Source organism: Leptopilina boulardi, unplaced genomic scaffold (assembly GCF_019393585.1).
Source record: "Leptopilina boulardi isolate dan_hultmark-lab unplaced genomic scaffold, ZJU_Lbou_2.1 LbouV2_351, whole genome shotgun sequence".
Classification (NCBI taxonomy): Eukaryota; Metazoa; Arthropoda; class Insecta; order Hymenoptera; family Figitidae; genus Leptopilina; species Leptopilina boulardi.
Window position 1 is genome coordinate 4,438,107 of NW_026137920.1, and position 21,114 is coordinate 4,459,220.

General features: G+C 29.5%; 1 protein-coding gene across 11 annotated transcripts in view; it reads right to left on the reverse strand.

The window, feature by feature from the left end:
• LOC127286229 (glutamyl aminopeptidase-like) overlaps nt 1-21,114 on the reverse strand; it is an 86,381-nt gene that overhangs the window by 43,381 nt on the left and 21,886 nt on the right. For 6 of the 11 annotated variants that reach the window (XM_051312599.1, XM_051312595.1, XM_051312591.1 and 3 more), the window contains one exon: nt 20,681-21,044. The exons of the other annotated variants lie outside the window; for them this stretch is intronic. In XM_051312599.1, the coding sequence (XP_051168556.1) occupies nt 20,901-21,044 (144 nt within the window). In that variant the 3' untranslated portion in view covers nt 20,681-20,900. Of the gene's footprint in view, nt 1-20,680; nt 21,045-21,114 lie in introns of those variants that run through there. 11 annotated transcript variants of the gene reach the window in all.

Consider the following 21,114-nt stretch of genomic DNA (forward strand, 5'->3'; position numbering starts at 1 on the left):
CCCTATATTTTTCATCTGAAAAAATCTGTACACCTTGAAAGTCAAAATAATAAATTTAGTAAACTTAATTGATCCACCACTGGTGCAGTTACCTATATATAATTATATATATATTTTTAGTTTTTAAAAATTTCAAAAATTCGCATTTTTCAGAAAAAAAAATTTTTTCAATTTTTTTTCGAAAATTACAAGTAAAAATAAACACTTTTTTCCTCGGACAATTTTTAATAGCGATTAAAACAAAAAAGTTATACATCTTTTTTTTAAAAAAAGACAAAAAATGTCAAAAACGGATGAAAAACTATGTTCAACTATTAATTATTTCTGTTTAAACCACCTTAAATTAACGTAAATTAGAGTAACTTACTCATAAAATTTCAACTTTTTTTTTTGCTTCCTCATTGAGGAAGCTTTGTAGTCCTTTCGTTTATAAAAATTTTTAAAATGGTGAAAACAAATTTTTTTCTATATAGAAACATGTTATATGAGATCCTGATCAATTGTCCGGATGTATGTGTGTGTGTGTGTGTATGTATGTATGTATGTGTGAACCCCTTTTTTGTGAACACGATAACTTTAACAGGTTTTAATGGATTTGGGTAAAATTTGTTAGACTTATTTATCACACTAATATCTCAAAATGGACAAAAGGATTTTAAAAAATACCTCCAAAAAAAAATCTAACCTCTTGACAGTCGATGGCCCATATATGTCCAAAAAAAGTCGTGCCGCCTTTGTGATTTTGGACGTATATGTCCAGATTTGAAAACAATTCTAAACCTACTTCGATTTAAGTATCAATGAGTATCCAAGTATTCGAGGTCGCTGAATTCGAATTTGAGGTTAGATTTAAAAAATTCAAAATGGCGGGCCCAATATGGCGGAATAATTTAAAATTGATTTGATTAATTCAAAATTCGGTACTCGGAGATTTTTGGAGTCTATGAATTCAAATTTTTAATTTGTTAAATGTATCCTCAAAATTTTGATTCACCGACCCCACAAACCCCCTAGCACCGAATTTTGAACGAATATCGTATCAATTTCAAATTTTTCTGTCATATTGGGTAGCCATATTGGGTCCGCCATTTTGTATTTTTTTAAATCTGACCTTAAATTTGGATTCAGCGACTCCAAAAACTTTTAATACATTTATATAATATTTCTTTAGAAACTTTTTTGGACCGTTTTGGGCCCACAAACGATTTTTCTACTAGACTGCGAAGGGTTTAAAAATAAAATAATTTTCGAATTAATTTAAGACTTTGTTTTAGTCGAGAATTTTTGTCATTGCGTTTCGTAAATTATAATCATAAATATTTCATGTTTATAACGATGTATATTTTATTATCTTTATTTTATGCCCTAAACGAAATAAATCGAATTAATATTTGATGAACTGCAAATTCCACAAATTTGAAAAACTTGATTTTGAAAAAAACGCATTTATTGTTTCCATTTGTAGAATTAAAATTCTAATTTTATTATAAAAAATCTTAATTTTACTTTAGAACTAACATATGACATACTTAAAGAAAATTTAAAAACACATTGATTGACCTATTTGCAAAGCAAGTTTTGTTGAAATACATATATCATAATTTTCTAATTAAATCTCTATGTACAACCTTTTATCTAACATAACCGCTTCTCTCTTTTTTTTGTTCAATAAAAAATTTATTTTAATAGGTACCTTTAAAACTTATTTTTAAAATATAATTTAACTCATTTTTATAAAGACTATTAGTTCTACTTTCTGATAGTATAATTAATACAATTTTTAAATTTAATTGAGGAATTTTTTAATTATACAAGGTAGATAAAAATTAAGTAATTAATTTTTGGAAAAGAATTTTTTCTCCTAAAAAAATCCAGCAGCCCCCTGCCGCATCGTTTAAGCATCGCGCTACGCTCTTTGTTTGTTTATTAGAATTCAAAACCTAGTAGCATTAATTGCTTTTTAACTACACTGTGTAATTCAAAAATTTTTCAATTAAAATTAAAAATTGTATTAATTATACTACCAGAAAGTAGTTGAATGACCCAAGAATCCATTTGGTAGAATGAGATTTTGTAGTTGTTTCAGACTTTGTTGTTGATTTAATTACTTTTGAAGTAAAATGTGAAGAAGAAAGAAATTATTTTTATTAATTTTATTAAAAAGAGTAAAATTAATTACACACAGAGTTAAAATAAGTACAAAAGTAGTTATTTTAAAAGGGGAGCTTCATATAATCGACTTGTTTTGAAAAATTTATTAGAAACAACTCATAGTCTTTATTAAAATGCGTTAAATTAAATTATACAAATAGGTAAGTTTTAAAGGTATTAGAATACATTTTTTATCGAGAAAAAAAAGAGAATAGCGGCACTGCAGCTGTTCAAACTTAGTTCCTTAATTTTGCGCCGTTGATTGGCCAGGTCTTTGTAATTAACGAAAATCGACAAACCAAATTATTTACTAAAATAAGATATTCTCCTTTGAACTAATTTCAATTGAGTAAAAGAAAAAATTAATTGAAAATTTAAAAACATTAAAAAAAAGAACTTTAAAGTAAATGCATTTTTAAATCAACAAATTTATTATATGAGGTTTTGCCCTCATGTTTTTATTCATAAAAATTTTTTTGTACAATTTATATAAGTGAAATTTTTGGTTTTTATAAATTAAATTTCATTTTCTTAAAGTACTTTGACTTTAAGGATAACATTCTCATCACGACACTCGCGTTTCACGCTCAAAAATTAGAAGCATACAATTGGAAAAGTAGGGATGGCATTAACTCATTAATAAAATTTTTACAGCTAATTTGAGGCTATATCAAATAGTGTGCTTAAAGAACCGAAAATTTTTAAATAAACAATTTACAAGCATTAAAAAAAGGTTTTTTTAGAATTTTTGTTCAGTTTTTTTAATTTTTTCAAATCTTAACCCTTCAGAATACCTATAAATGCTAAAAATATCGGGTCAAAAATGTTTCAATACGCCATTTTGAATATTTAAAAACTGACTTCAGAATCGTAATGAGCGACCTAAAAAACCAAGGAGTAGAAAGATTTATTTAAATTTGTTAAAAGATTGTTGAAAAATGAATTTTCTCTTAAAAAATAGTTAATTTATAATTATATAATAATATATATTTTTGTTTCACTTCACAATGCTTTCGTTATAGTGGAAAAAAATGTTTTATGAATACTGCTTCAAAAACTTTAAATCTATAGAGAGGAAAGTTACTAAAAGAAAAGGCGGCAAAATAGGTTAAAACTGTGCCGCAAAAAATTAATGAGTAAAATAACACATCGAAAAAAATTTAAAATTTTTGTTACCTTAAACGTAATAGAACATAACTTTTTTGTTTTAATCTGTATCGAAAAGGGTTAAAGAAAAAAAAGTTTACTTTTGGGAGTATTTTAAGAGAAAATTAAAAAAAAAAATTTTTTCAAGAAGACTTTAAATTTTTAAAAATTTGAATAATTTTTGAATTTTTGGGCGGATTAGTCTGTCAAACGAACTCAGGCTTTATTTTTACATGTTGAAAGCGTGTACCAAATATCAAAGCGATTCGTTAAGATATGTTCAAGTTATCGTGGGGACAAAATGAGTCCACAGACAGACTACAGACGACAAACGTCATTCACGTACAGATTCACTAAAATTAGAAAAAAGTCAAAATCGACCAAAATGAATACTTTCTAACTTATGATGAGAATTTAAACAATCTATAAATAAATGAGTTGAAACCAATTCAAATGTGAATAATCGAAAAAATACGAAATTGTGGTATTAACAGCGCAATATAAACTATTTTAAAATAGAGGAATTTTTGAAAACAATTGCAATGTTTGGAAATGGAAAACAACAGTTGGAGTTATAAAAAAAACGTCGAGATTCACTGGAATTAGAGAATGCTCAAAATCGCCCAAATGTAATTCCTTCTCATTATGATGAGAATGTAAAAAAACCACTGCAAAGTTGAAGTTTACTTCCTAAACACTTGTAATAAAACCTTAGTCTTGAATTTTGAAACATACTTACAATTAGTTAAAAAAATTCCTGTATATAATCCTTAAAGGATTTTTAGAGGTTACAATATAGGATTCTTATAGGTTCCCTGAGGAATCCTGTTAAGAATTCTACACAGGATCACACTAGGATCACTTGCAGGATATTGGAACAGGGATCCTGTACAGGAACTTTTGCAGGAACATTAGTTACTAAATTTCCTTTGCAAATTTCTGTACAAGAAAAATTATTAAAAGAATATATATATTTTCCATTTAAAGAAATTTCTGCATTAAAATAAATTAAGCTACCAAGGAAATTAAAAGCTATTTAATATTTTTGAATCAGTCGGAAGCTGTATTGAATTCGCATTCTTAAAAATAAATCTCTAATTGAGTTTGATTCAAATCATATTTACATTTTTCAAGCTATTCTTCCTGATTACCTATAAGTTGAGATACAGTGGTATGTTTCTTTTCAATTTTAAAGGCAGCAAATCTAACACTTCAGCGTAAAATTTATTTACAAAGTTCGTTTATTAAAAATTATTAAATTTTGTGAGAAATATGACAATATAACTTAAAATTTTTCGATACAATTCAAAATTATCTGAACAAATGCATTACATTTTTTATTAATAGGAAATTATTCATTAAAATGAATTTTTATTTAAAATCTTACATTCCAATTCAAAAAGTTAAAATAATGAATCTGCATTCTTAAAATTCCTGATTCACTATACGGTGAATTTAATAATCATTTCTTTCCTTACTAGTTATGTTAGATAAAATATTGTACATAGAATTTTAATTAGAAATTTATGATACATGTATTTCAACGAAAATTACCTTGCAACTAGGTCAATCAATGTGTTTTTAAATTTTCTCTAAGTATGTCATATTAGTTCTAAAGTAAAATTAAGATTTTTTAATATAAAATTAAAATTCGAATTCTATAAATAGAAGCAATCTAGTATAAAAATCGATTGTAGGCTCAAAACGGACCAAAAAAAAGTTTCCACAAAAATATCATATAATTGTATTTAAAGTTTTTGGGGTCATTGAATCCAAAAAGGTCAGATTTAAAAGAATCTAAAATAGCGGACCTAATATGGCTACCCAATATGACGGAAAAATTTAAAATTGATTCCATTCATTCAAAATTCGGTGCTAGGGGGTTTTTGGGGTCGTTGAATCAAATTTGGGGATAAAATTTAACAGATTCAAAATTTGAATTCATAGAAGCCAAATAACCACCAGTACCGAATTTTGAACGAATCGAATCAATTTTAAAATTTCCTCCATATTGATTTGCAATTTTGAATTTTTTAAAATTTACCTCAAATTTGGATTCACCGACCCCAAAAACTTCCGAGTACAAAATTTTAAACGAAACAAATCAATTTAAAATTATTCTGCCATATTGGGTCCGCCATTTTGATATTTTTTAATCTGAACTCAAATTCGGATTCAGCGAGTTAGTAATCGAAAACATAAGAAATTCTGGTATAAACAGTGCAATATAAACTATTTTGGAATAGAGGATTTTTTATAAAACAATTGCAATGTTTGGAAATGGATAACAATGGTTGGACTTATAAAAAAAAAAAAAAAAAAAATTATAATTTTATGAGTAAGTTACTGTAATTTGTGTTAATTTAAGGTGGTTTAAACAGAGATAATACATAGTTGCTTATGTTTTCTCAAAATAAAGTAATTTTCCCCTGCATTTTACCCATTTTTCATCCGTTTTTGTCTTTTTTTAAAAAAAGAGGTATAACTTTTTGTTTTAATCGCTATTAAAAATTGTCAAAGGAAAAGAGTGTTTAGTTTTACTCGTATTTTTCGAAAAAAAATTGAAAATTTTTTTTTGTATGTATGTCTGCAGACATACATACATACATACATATATACATACAGACATACATACAGACAGACATTTTTTTAAGACCCATTTTTTCGGCATCAGAAAGTCTCAAAACGTCGAGATTCACTGGAATTAGAGAGGGCTCAAAATCGCCCAAATGTAATACCTTCTCATTATGATGAGAATGTAAAAAATAGAAAAATTGACAAAAAATTATTTATTTTGTCAATTTTTTTTTTTAAATGTTTCTTTTTCTTTATTACTTTTAATTTACAAAAAAATTTTTACTAATCGATGTCTGTGGATAATTTTTTTTGTTTAAATAAATTAAAGAACAATTTGGAAAATATGTTGTGTAATAATAATTGTTACTCCAAAAGACTACAACTATTGGCAGTTTGCTCTAAGCCCATTAATATCCATCCATTTTCTTTCATTTCCATTAAATATTTTGATAAATCATATGGTTTCACCTGAAAAATTTTCAGAATTGAAAAATTAAATATAAAAATGAATTTTAATTTGAAGAGAAAATTCAAAAAGATAAATTAAAAAATGAATAATTATGCCTAATAAAAATAATGATAATAATGTAATTAGAAAATCGTACGTAAAGGTTAAAAAAAATTAAGTAATAAAAAAAAGCGGGAAAAATTAATAATAGCTACCCAGATAATCGTACTAATCGTTATTTACGAGTACGGAGTACCAGTATTATACTAGTTTTATACAAGTAGAAAATAAATATGGGATGTTCCACGTCAAGCGGACCAAAGCTCTGCCCAAAATTATACGCAATATAAATAAACTTATAATATATGAAAATGTTCGTACACATGTAAAGTTTCAAGAAATGAGTGGCAAATTAAAAAATTTATAATAATGCTTTTGTTATAACAATTATAAACCATCATAAATGGAAATGCAAAAGTAAAAAAATTTCTCATTTAAAGACAAAAATTTTAAATTCTAAAGTCATAATTGTTTTTAATGTTTTCGGGGTCGCTGATTACGAATCTGATGTCACAATTAAAAAATTCAAAATGTCGGATCCAATATGGCGGCCGAATTTTAAAAATCGTCCATTTTGTTTAAATCTTGTTACTCGGGGGTTTTCGGGGTCGCTGATTACGAATCTGATGTCACAATTAAAAAATTCAAAATGGCGGATCCAATATGGCGGCCGAATTTGAAAAAAATCGTCTAATTCGTTTGAAACTTGTTACTCGGGGGTTTTCGGTGTCGCTGATTACGAATCTAATGTTAGAATTGAAAAATTCAAAATGGCGGATCCAATATAGCGGACGAAATTTAAAAAAATATTCCAATTTGCTTGAAACTTGTTACTCGGGGGTTTTCAGGGTCGCTGATTACGAATCTGATGTCAGACTTGAGAAATTTAAAATGTCGGACTAAAAAAAACTTTTAGAAATGTTTTAAACTTGTTACTCTGAGCTTTTTAAGTTGCCGATCACGAATTTGTCACGAGAGATTAAAGAAAAAAATATTAATAAAAAAATCATTTGTATGGATCTTGTAAATTATTGGTTTTCGTATTCAAAATATTTTTTGCAGTTACTCATTACTACTCTAGTATTGGATAACTGCGAGTGGTGTGGTTGCATTTGAGTACCTAAATACTACTAGCTTCTTGTCTGAAGTAACTATGAATAAGTGTGCTGATTGGATTTTTGTAACAGAAGGAGCTTTGGAAAATCTTTTATTATATGAACGCTTAATTTTTTCATGGTCTTGTTTTGTATAATAGATAAATCGTGTCGTTTTAATGTGCTCTCTAGTCCATGTAAATAGACTAGTGTCATTCAAAATAGCATCGAATCGATTGGTATATACAAAGTATAGATTTGATTGACATTTGTCACCGTCCACGACAAAACAAGGCTTAGCTCCCAAAAAATAAATTTTCAGTTTTTGATGCTAATCGATAGATTTTAAGTTGCTCTTTCACATGCAAATGTCAGAAATTATTTATGTCAATTACCTTTGACACTATAACGTTCTAAAGACGGGCATGTCAAGCGTGTTCCTTGTTTCTGCTTCTACTTCAATCGCTTGCCCTGTGAAATTTACTTTTGGAAGCAAAGCCTTGTTTTGTCGTGGACGGTCACATTTAAAGAATTAATGAATATTAAAAAATCAAAATTTCACATTTTAGCTAAAAAATTTTGTGTTTTTTTAAACTCCAGTTAAGGGGGGAACACCAGTTGTAACTTTCGAAAAATCGATTATTTTTTTTTTGCATTTTCTTAAAGTATACATATTTAGAAATGTGTCTGTAAATTTTAAACTTGATCCGGTGAAAAATAAATGAGATATACAGAACACTGCAGCGGCGCGTCCCGTGGCTTCAGACAAGGTGGCCAGCCATACCTGACCCTAACGACAGATGGCCTTTTCCTATGATTTAGAAACTGCAACCACTGCGGAAGAGTTATTATATGGTCCAGGAATCGATGACTCTTTGTAAATTGGAAACAAAATTTCTTGTGAACAAAAAAAAGTAAGTTGAAACTTTGAATGCGTTTTTCTCAAAATGACATTTTCCAAGTCGGTGACCACGATTACTCAAATACCATTAAACCGATTTATTTAAAATTTAGTGTGCTTCATTTACACATATAAGTCTAGTTCGTGATCGAAGGATTTTTTTTTTATGCAAAACTTTTTTTTATATAGCTGAAAATCGCCCGTATTTTTTTAACGAAAATTATACTTTTGACTTTGACAGGTCGCCATTTTGTCAAATTTTTTTTTTTAAATCCTTCGATCACGAACTAGATAATCTTATAATAAATGTAAATCAATTTCATTTTTGTATTTCAGACGAAGTATACTTGCAGAATGCTGGTCACCGCAATTCGCCTTTTTTCTTAAGGCGCCACTTCAATGGCTCATATCTCTAAAAGTTTTTGTTAAAAAAAATTTTTTTTTCTTTTAAATTACAGCTTTTAACATGTACTTTTAACTAATAAATAGTATTCTTTAAAAAGATTCATTGTTCTTTTGGAAAATATTCTTGTAAAAAGCATTATTTCTTGAGTTACAACTGGTGTTCCCCCCTTAATAAATAAAATAATTGAATTCCTTGCATTAAAACGAATCGATTCGTATATATAATATAAAGTATATGTTACACCCAAAATGAATTGAAATTTTCTTAATTGAGTCGCCGGAAAGTAAAACCACACATAAAATTCTGACCCCCATTGAAACTCGAAATATTTTAATTCAATCAATTGAATTAGAAAAATTCATAGTTTCCTCCACGAGGAAGCAAATTTTTTGCTTTACACAATGAGGAAGCAAAATGTTTATGAAATAAACATAAAGGATCCCCTCTTTGTTTAAGTTTCAACATAATCAATTTCTTATTTCTGACATCAGTATTGTAATCAGCGACCCCGAGAACCCCCGAGTAACAAGTTTCAAACGAATTCGACCTTTTTTTAATTCGGCCGCCATATTGGATCCGCCATTTTGAATTTTTCAATTCTGACATCTGATTCGTAATCAGCGACCCCGAAAACATTAAAAACAACTATGACTTTAGAATTTAAAATTTTTGTCTTTAAATGAGAAATTTTTTTACTTTCGCATTTCCATTTATGATGATTTATAATTCTTATAACAAAAGCATTATTATAAATTTTTTAATTTGACACTCATTTTTTGAAACTTTACATGTGTACGAACATTTTCATATATTATAAGTTTACTTATATTGCGTATAATTTTGGGCAGAGCTTTGGTCCGCTTGACGTGGATCATCCCTTATATATGTCGTACCAGTACGGTACTAGTACAATAAAAGTATGTCGTACTGTTAGAATTATAAAATATGATTACTCGATAAAAGTATAGTACTAGTACAATACCAGTACATCGTACTTCTGAAATAAGAAGCACAACATACTCGTACGATACAAGTATAATACTGTTACGTCGTACTGGGAATCTTTGCTGGTAATGCCAACCCAACCTAACTTTTTTGACAATTGTCAAATATTGTCAAATATGAACGCGTCACTGAAAACGGTGCAATAAATGTTGGTGAAAAAAGTGGTTAATGATGCAGCAAAAGAGTTTTAACGTTTGTAACTTGTGCTTCTGTACTTATATTGAATATCCGAGATTAAATTTATATTAAATTATCGATCTTTATAAGATTTATATTCTTTTACTTTGCCATGCCGCTTTGTGCCATGGTGTTATTTCATTGAAAAACATCAAAATCTTTTCTTTTATAATCTTTTTTATACATTTATATTGAGAAAAATTCATAAATTCGGTCTTGCCCTTACGAAAAAGTACTACAGAGTGACTACAGCAAAATACTACAGGATTTACTACAAATGTACTACAGGTATACTATAAGTGTACTACAGGTATACCTGTAGTAAATTTAAAGTATATGTGTAGTATCCAGCTGTAGTATTTTCGTTGTAGACTTAGTGAGAAATAGTATCATGTGATAAATCTAAGAGAAAGTAGTTTTTGAGAAAATTTGATAGATGGCAGCACAAGGGTTTAAATGTGACGCGCCGAACTGATTTTGCGCGGTAAACGTTTCAAATTTAAATATTGGATTTCATACAGTAGAATTTAATTCGAAAGTTCAAGTTTCAATGCGGAATCCTCGACGATGATGAGGTCCGTTCCCACAATAAAGAGCTTAAAAGCTCAACTCCAACGATGAAATTATTTATTATTTGTCAAAAAGTGAAAAAATTGTAGAAAATTAGATGTCGGGATTTAATAGAATAAGTTCAAGACTTTAATGTACAAAATAAAATGATGAGTTTATTAAAACTATACAATATAGTTAATTTCTCTCGTGCTAAGACTTTTACGTGTCAATAGCTTCTTTTCTGCGAGATCACTGATGCTTTTCTCCTCTGTCGTTATGGTCCTCCTCTAGGGCATCTGCCCCCACCCCTAGGTGTGCTAAGGGAGAAGGGTAAGAGTACATCCCTTCTCCTCTGAGTCATTGCAAAAAACTGGAAAACCCAAAAAAGTCCGAAAAGGGAATGTTTTCTCGATCATATGGTCAATACTGAAGTAGTGGAGGAGACGAACAAAAGGATCCCCTTTTTATTACCCAGGCAAAGAGTTCCTTGGGATCTTTGGTCAACCAGATGCCCGGCTTACTCGAATGTCTTTAGAAAATGGATAAAAGCTATAAAATAAAATTCTAAAACGTGACAAATATCTAAAACAAGTACTTTAAGTTAGCGTTCTTATTATTCCAAATTCTGTTAAATTTATTGCAAGGGATCCAGCTTTTGTCTTCTCCACTGCACATTTTATTATTCTACAGTTTATGACTCATTTCCGTTTTATATTTTAACGTGAGAAAATACTCAGTCAAGGGCGGATCCAGAAGCAAATTTTGGGGGGGGGGGCGATTCCAAAATTGAAACCTTATAGAAGTGTGGGTATAAAAAAAGAGAAAATTAGTTTAGATAATGTGTTAAACTTTTATAATTTTCAAGATGCTTTGGGGGGGGGGCGATCGCCCCTTTCGCCCCACCGTGGATCCGCGCCTGTACTCAGTCGATTTACTCATGTTGCTTGCCAATATTTTATGTGTTAATCTTATTGTAATGATAGTTAGAAATCGGCCGGTAAATATTTGTACTAAATATTATCGCGCGTCGATAAACAAGTTACCGACCGCGGAGCTCAAAGACGTAGTACCCTATTTCGCCGCGCGGGCCGCATGGCCAAAGCTCACTCGCGTGCGCCCAGCCTACCGAGCGGCTATATAAGCTGCGCTCTCGGCGAGGACCGTCACTCTCGTGCTACACGGAGTCCGGGTGGGTCTTACCCACCTGACTAGGAGTTTTACTCCGAGAATCTTTGTGGAGAGTTTTACTCTCGTTCGTCGGGTTTTACCTGTCGAACATTATATCGGTTTTAATGTATAAAGTGTATAGTAACGAACCGTGAAATAATGTATCGCGATTTAAAGTAGTGTATAGTAAAGAATTTTAATGTAACGTATCAACCTGTAAAGTAATGTAACGAAATGTATAGTAAAGTAACGCAACGAAATGTATAGTAACGTAAATTTTGAATTCTCGAATGTTTAAAGCAGATTCTCCGTTTTATTACCGTTTTAATCCCCGTTTTTAGATATACTTAGAGTGTTACTCTTTGTATAATTGGAACACGAGTTTTACTCGTGGTTCACCGGTGTATCGCGAATTTTTAGGCAGTAAAGTAACTGATTTATGGCTCATCATAGCGAGTTGAAGCCGATTTTGTTAATGCGCGGCTCAAATATACGACGTTCCCGATTGATGCCGATTTTCAATTCCCGCGGCTCAACATTTATTTTTGATAGACGCCGAAAAATCGTTACTCGAAACCGACTTTCGCGATTCACTTGTAATCTTCGTATAACATTGATATTGTAAATACCGTTGTAAATAAATAATTTGTGATCAGTTTGTAATTAACCAGTTATTATTGTTATTATTTTTTTGGAATCAAAACGAACCCTGGCTCGGCGAGCTAAAAATATTGATTCTCACAATTACAAACGTTACATTATAAATTAAATTTATTAATTTAAACTATTATTTAAATAAAACCGCGCATTCAGTGCTGCCTCTAGCGGGAGAGGAGCGCATTACACACATGCATTACATAAAAACAAACAGTCTTATTTTTCCCTTCACAATCAAGATGTACAGTTATGGTTCAGACTGACTGACTGTACATATTATACAATATGACGCGGCTGTTTTTTATCTTTTCAAAATCGATTTTTATATCTATTTTTGTGTTTTTTGATTTCAGAAAACCAAAAATCACATTTTCTAAATATATATATATATTATATTTATATATTATATTAATATTATAATATTTATTTTCTGTCTCGGAAAATATTGGCAGTATATGGGCAAATCCACGAAACTTTTAACTTTCAAGAAAAAAATATTTCTTTTTTTTAAAAAAAATTCAACTTTTTTTGCTTCCTCGTGGAGGAAGCTTTGTAGTCCTTTCGTTTATAAAACTTTTCAAATTGGCGGAAACAAATTTTTTTCTTTATAGAAACATGTTACATGAGATCCTGATCAATTGTCCGGATGTATGTATGTGAGTGTGGATCCCTTTTTTGTTTAGAAGATAACTTTAACAGGTTTTAATGGATTTAGATAAAATTTGGTGGGCTTATTTATCATATTAATATCTCAAATCTGACCAAAGGATTTTGAAAAATACCCCCAAAAAAAAATTTTATCGTCTTTTTTCCAAAATTTTTTTTTAATCGAAAAAATTTTTAAATAGAAAAATTTAAGGTTATATATAATAAAATCGTATTCCTTACGTCAAGACGAATCGATCGATATATATAAAGTATACATTTGAGGTAAATTTAAAGAATTAATGAAAGTTAAAAAATCAAAAATTCACATTTTGGCTATAAAATTTTTTAAATTGAAGTTTATATATAAAATAATTGTATTCCTTACGTCAAAACGAATCGAGCGATATATATAAAGTATACATTTGAGGCAAATTTAAAGAATTAATGAAAATTAAAAAATCAAAATTCACATTTTGGCAATAAAATTTTGCTTTCTCCACGAGGAAGCAAATTTTTTTGCTGATCGTAAAGAGGAAGCAAAATGTTCATGTAATGAACATCTGAATTTACAACTTGTTATTTTTGATATTGTAGTGGTTCCCAAAGTATTTTCGTCCTCTGAATATGATTCTGGCACCCAAATTTGCTTAGCACGTCAGAATTTTGAGAAAAGAGGGGGTAAAGACTCCAAAAAAGTGTTTTCAGTATATTCTTAACTTAATAAAATTTAGTTCACTCAAAATCCTTAAGCGGCGTTTTTGTGTTCAAATATATGTGAGAGATTCTTTTTCAATCGCCCCAGCCCAAAAAGTCAATGTTCTGGGATTGGCTTCATACTTTGGTAAATTGTTGTCCTATATGATAGTAATAAATCCCTAAAATATAAACTCATTAAAAAAATATTTGTAGAAAGTAGAGGGGGTTGAAGTTTTGACGCAGGCGTGGATCCACGGTAGGGCGAAAGGGGCGATCGACCCCCCAAAGCTTTTTGAAATCTATATTTTATGCAAATTTGAATCGTTATCTAAGCCACTTTTTTCTTTTTACTTTTATCATTAAATATACCAAAAAAGAAAATTAAGATTTTTATATGATACACACTATTTGTTTTATCTTAATTTTCATGATTAAAATAATTTTCAATAAACAATTTTATTACAATTTAAAAAATCTTTCTTCGACATGTGATATATTTTAGCGTCACAATGACTCGTTCTACTCTTGAACGGACACTCTAATTGCGGTCGATCTCCTCGTCGACTATAGCAATTTTGTTCTTTGTGCCATTGACTAGTATCCGACTGCCATCTGTGAGGTCGTTCTGAAGTAGTCGAGTGAATGTTTACATTCGCGTTTGCAAAATCATTAGCCTTATAGGTTATTTCCTGATTTATTATTGTTTATGTGATATGTTGTTTAAAACCAACGTTAAATACAGTGATTTACTAATCTAATATATTACGGTATATAAGTAAGCAGGTTATAAGTATTATTGTAAACTTCTAAAATGTCGAAAAAAAGAAAAGGAGATAAAAGAGCCTCGGCAAAAAGTGCTCCTTTTTCGTACCTCGAATTTTGAAACTTTTTTTATGCCAAATGGTTACATATGATGACCCAATAATCCCTGCAAAATTTCAAGATGAGCATGTGCCCCCTTTCCGAAATACAGGGGGTCAAAGGGGGCCATGTCCAAAATTAGAATATGCAATATAATCGAATAATAAAGTTAAAAAAAATCAGACCAAATGGTTCCCTTAAGATTTTCGTCTGCTGATTACGAATCTAAAGTCCGTTTTTAAAAATGCAAAATGTCGGATCCAATATGGCGGACTTCATTTTTAAAAATCGATCCAATTGACGTGAAAATCGTTACTCAGGAGTTGTTGGCGTCTCTTATTACGAATATGATGTCCGTTTTTAAAAATTCAAAATGGCGGATCCAATACGGCGGACGACATTTTTGAAAATCGATCCAATTGACTTGAAAATCGTTACTCGGGGGTTTTTGGGGTCGCTGATTACGAATATGATGTCCGTTTTTAAAAATTCAAAATGGCGGATCCAATATGGCAGACGACATTTTTGAAAATCGCTCCAATTGACTTAAAACTTGTTACTCGGGGATATTGGATCCGCCATTTTGAATTTTTAAAAACGGACATCATATTCGTAATCAGAGACCCCAAAAACCCCCGAGTAACGATTTTCACGTCAATTGGATAGATTTTTAAAAATGAAGTCCGCCATATTGGATCCGCCATTTTGAATTTTTAAAAACGGACTTTAGATTCGTAATCAGCAGACGAAAATCTTAAGGGAACCATTTGGTCTGATTTTTTTTAACTTTATTATTCGATTATATTGCATATTCTAATTTTGGACATGGCCCCCTTTGACCCCTTGTATTTCGGAAAGGGGGCACATGCTCATCTTGAAATTTTGCAGGGATTATTGGGTCATCATATGTAACCATTTGTCATAAAAAAAGTTTCAAAATTCGAGGTACAAAAAAGGGGCATTTTTTGCATGGGGCTTGCCGAGGCTCTTTCCATTCATGAACAAACTAAATTGACAAAGTATTTACAAAAAGAGAATCTATGTTCTGGTTTGAATCTTTAACAAAAAAATGTTTTTACGTCGAAAAGAGCCAACATTAGAAAATATAATTTATATTTTTAATTTTTTATACAGTTACAATTAATAATGACAAGGAAAATTTAATCAAAGAAACTAATGTCACAGATACATACATACTCTGTCACATCGTGATGACGGTCAACTTGATGTTGATGATAATAATAGTCCAATAAACGAAGGAAACTTCAGGGCACTTTTGAAATTTCGAATTCAGAGTGGAGATATCCAATTGCGTAATCATTTAGAAAGTTCATCCGTTCGTTCAACATATATAAGTAAAACAACACAAAATGAACTCATTAATTGTTGCGGGCAAGAAATTTTTTCAACTATAATATCCCGAATTCAGAAAGCAGTATTTTATGGAATTATATTTGACGAAACTACAAATGTCTCCCACAAGTCTCAGTTGTCTCTTGTCATTAGGTACATTTATGACAACACTATTAGAGAAGATTTTATTCAATTCATCGACCTTCATGATGAAATTATGAAAAAAGATACCATTAACAATGAAAAATTAATGGAACCAAAGGTTACTGGTAGTAAATTAAGAAAAACAGTGGTAAAGACTTTGGAATCACTAAATTTGGATCTTAAAAATTGTGTTGCTATAACAACAGATTACTGTTCTATGATGGTTGCCACAAATGCTGTACATTGCCCTTGTTATAATCATTATTTGAACAATTCTTTATCTGCATCTTCAGATGTTCGAATAATCCGAAATTCTGTTGGCACTATGAAAGAAACGATATCGTTTTTCAATGCTTCAGCAAAGCGTTCCAACACATTAAGAAAAATAACACAGGCCTACAAAATTTTCGATTTTATCAGACACAGAATCAATATTTTTTTTACCTAAAGACATACATTTAATAAATTTGAAAAATTTTAAAGCAGTAAAAATAAGACACGTGTAAAAAACTAAATCCTTGAAAAAAAATGTTTCAATGTATCAAGAACAGTTAAAAGAAATATTTAACGAAATATAATATAAAAAAACAATAAAATTTTACTTGATAAAGTCAAACGTTAAAATATTTAATATTATCCTTCTAACTTTTTTTTGATTTATTTCTGTATCTACAAAAAAAATTAGTTTTGTAGTTTTTTGAAAACAATTTGATACGTATGTTTTGTTTTTCCCCAAAAGCTGATTTATGGGGGGGAACTACCCCTTGAATTTTTTTTTGGTAGGGTAACATTACACAGGCCTACAGAATTTTGGATTTTGTCAGACCCAGAAACCGGAATAGTTATTTTCGATGTAATTTGTCACGCTAAATCAAAAAATGACAAGGAAATTACTCTATCACGTCAGCATTTTGAGATATTCTAACCTAAAAGCGTGAAAAATGAAGTTTTTGGTAATATTTGACCTTCTATAAAATCGAAAAAAATTTTTTTTAATCATTGGTCCAAATTTCAAAAGAAAATATTATATTTCTCCTTTCAAAATTTTCTAGGTTGGATCTGATCCAATTTTTTTTCTCTGAGATACAACCATTTAAGTTTTACATTACATGAACTAAAATCCCTTTCAAAAAGAAAAATAAATTGCAAAGTACTCATGTCACTGAAATTTATTTCTCGGGGATTTTTGAGGTCGCTAATTACGAATCTGACGTCAGATTTTTGAATTTCAAAATGTCGGAACCCATATGGCGGACACTTTTTAAAAAAATTACCGAATTCGCTTGTCATTATTTACTTGGGGGTTTTTAGGGTCGCTGATTACGAATTGAATGTCAGATTTTTGAATCTGATATCACATTCGTAATTAGCGATTTTAAAACTTCCTGAGTAACAATTTTCAGTGCCATGAGTAGTTCGCAATTTATTTTTCTTTTTTAAAGGGATTTTAGTTCATGCAATGTAAAACGCAAATGGCTGTACCTCAGAGAAAAAAAATTGGATCAGATCAAGCCAAGAAAATTTTGAAAGAGGAAATATAATACTTTTTTTTGAAATTTAGACCAATGATTAAAAAAAATTTTTGTCGATTTTATAAAGTGTCAAATATTGCCAAACACGGCATTTTTACACTTTTAGGTTAGAATATCTCAAAATGCTGACGTGATAGAGCAATTTTCTTGTCATTTTTGGATTTAGTGTGATAAATTACATCGGGAATGATCATTCCTGTTTCTGGGTCTAAAATTTGTAGGCCTGTGTTATTTTACGAAATTTTTTAAAAATTAATGTGCAATAGTGTATCTGGGGGTTTTTTGGGTCGCTGATTACGAATCTGATGTCAGTTTTCAAAAATTGATAATAACGTATCTAATATGGCCGATAGAAGTCCATTTTGGACATGCCATTTTGAATTTTTGAAATTGACGCTACTCATTTTGAGACCAGGTTTTTTTGTGCAAAAGCGTTAAAAAATATTCATTTTTGTCAATTGAATTATTTATAAAATTTAATTATAATTAATTATAAATTTCAAAAAAATTATAATTTATAATAATAATAATTTATGGAAAAATTCTTTATTGAATAAAAAAGACAGAAAAAACATCTGAACTTATTTATCAAATAAATGACTAATTATGTAAACTTTTTAATGTTGTGTCTAAAAACTACCAGTAGCTTTATTTCAAGAATTAACGATTCAAAATTTTTTTAAATTCGTCTTATTATAAACAATTAAAAACATGTGCGTTAAAACTAAAAGCATTATAAGAAATTAACTCATTGTTTAATTTTCTCATCTTCTAATACTATTAAATAAATATTTGTCAACGAACAATGAAGAAGAGGTAAAAAAGTTGAAGGTTAACCATTTTTACGACTTACAGAAACACATTTATATTTTAAAATGAAAAAAACTTTAATTCACAATTTAAATTATAGAATAAACTTTAAAAATTAAAAACAGTCAAATAATTTAATTTCGAAATTTTTAATAATAATTTGTAAAGAAATGGAGATGAACATTTAAACTTTCTTGGCACTTTCTTTATTTTATCTTTTTATGCATAAAAAGTAGTAAGTTAAATAAACGCTCTAGTTGTATTTTCTCGAACTTTACAAGCTAGTATCTACGTTAAAGAAAAATAAAAAATTCTGTTTTATCAAAGGTGGGTAATGCGACTTCTAGAAGTTTGGCGGAGGCTCCTCCGTCTTGACAATTCATATCTGATGAATTATTTTGCCTATTCGGCGGTGGGAGTTGCGTCGTTGAAGACCCTATCCTCTGGTTAACAATGCGTTTTAATTCCCCCGGCAATGTTGAAATAATAGTTGGAGATAATATCAGCTTCCCTTTCGTAGTCCTCTTCATGTTCCGGATCGAGTACAAGTAGCTTTACCTGATCTGTTTCCAGTCAGAAAATTTAGCCACAAGATCGGTTAGCTTCAAGTCGAGGGTCCCTGGCAAAGCGTCCTTCACTTCCTCACACTTTAACCAATTGCTAGTTCTTGTCAACTTAGACTTGAACGTCTTTCGTTTAGTTTTTAAACTGTCGATGTTTCCTGGCATGATTGCAGTTGTTTTTACTGAAGATCTGAGACCTTGTAACAGAGTTTCTTCTACGTTGTATGTTCTTGACGGCAACAATTGGTGGAAGAGGTGGTGGTGTTGTAACATGAAATGAATCTCTAGTTGTAGTTGGTTCTAAAGATTCAGGGTTGTTAGTTGTCTTGCCCTTAGGAGAGTGAACTACACTCATTGATATCGCTTAACACTTTTTCACGGTGCTCCACAGCACGAAATAACACTTAAGTACCCACGCACTTGATAGTTATTCTGTGAAAGATTTTGAAATATTGTTAAAGTGCTAATACACTTGATAACTATTATGCACAGTCACTTAATTAATATTGAAATGCCTATACACTTGACAATATTAAACACAATCACTGAATTAATATGGAAGTGCCAACACACTTGACAAATATTGAACAAAATCACTGAACTAAGATTGACGTAGTAACACACTTGAGAACTTATTCGCGAACAGTCAATTCACAATTATTTAGCGAGATTTAGTTAACAATAAAAGTATATCCGGCTCGAAGGACCAAATAATGTTTTGTCACCGACTGACAATCTTGATAAAGATTCTAAATAGATTTGTGAATTCTTTTTAGTTCCACAATACAAAATCAATCAAATGAAAAAACTTGACACGCTGTAACGTTCTTTGTGTCAATAGATTTTTAGGATAGAGAGTAAAGGATAATTCATCTAATAGTCACAATTTTTGATATGTAACACATAAATAACTATTTATTTCACTAATATTAACGGATACACTTTTGATGTCTCTATGTTTATTGTTTGACTTAGACTGATTTAGTTAAGACTAGGAAAAAATAATGTGAGTGGTTTTTCTTGAAGGAAGAATTTTCGCCTTCGGAAAGGAGGGATTTTGAAAACTATAATTGGTTTGGAACCAAGAATTTCTTAATTGCGTTAGAATATTTTTGCAGCTGACAGGAGAAAATTACTTTATTTCGGTAGTGTAATAAAATGCAGACACTTATAATTTGATCTGAAAATAGCCATTTGAAAAAGGTTGAATATATTGCCGTAAATAATATTCCTAAGTTAATGGTACGGATGATAAGGAAAGGTATAAAAGCTACTGTACTTGAAAAATCTAGAGGATTTAAGGAGCACATGTCTCCAGGATTTAAAAGGCTGGGGAAAACCAGTCTCATAACTAAAATTTTAGGATCTCAAATCATAAATTATATTTTATAAAGTAAACATTAATGGCTAAAATCGAAACAGCAATGTTTAACTTGATTCTTTTTGAATTAATACACAACAAATTCGGCATTTATAATTAATTATTATTAAAAATCGTCAAATGATGTTATTTGATTATCGAACATTAAAATCACATTTTAATTATTTTTTTAATATTTAACTATTTTAAACAATAAAAACTAATGAATTTAATCACTCTAAACAAATACCAATAAAAATTTCTGAATTTTAAAGAATTATTCTGTTTTTTAAATTATTTTCTATGTACTAAAAAAGTGATGGTTTTTTAACTTCCTATTCTTTAAACTCGTATATTTTAAGAGAAATAATAGAAATTTTAATATAATTTTTTATTTTATACACCAGATATCTTACAGAATTATTCAGTATTAATTAAAATATTAATTAAATATTAATTAAAAAGAAAATACTTCTCCACCACTTTAGTCGAAATATAATGAAGTAATTACTCTATAGTCAAGAAATATAAAACAATTAGCTATTCAAAGAAAATAATTTGCAAATAAATATTTTTTTAAATGATTTTCTAGTTAAAAGATATATCTAAATAGTTCTGGGTTCTTATGACAGAGATCTAACATTCTAAGGTTTTCTTTAATATGCACCAATCGTTGATCATTTTCTTCAAACATTTTTTCCTTTACAATTGTATCGACAATATTTTTGTAGAAATCCTAAAATGAAAAATTCATGTACAAAATTAATAAATTTTTTGACAATTTTTTAAGTCTCTTTTAAATTTAT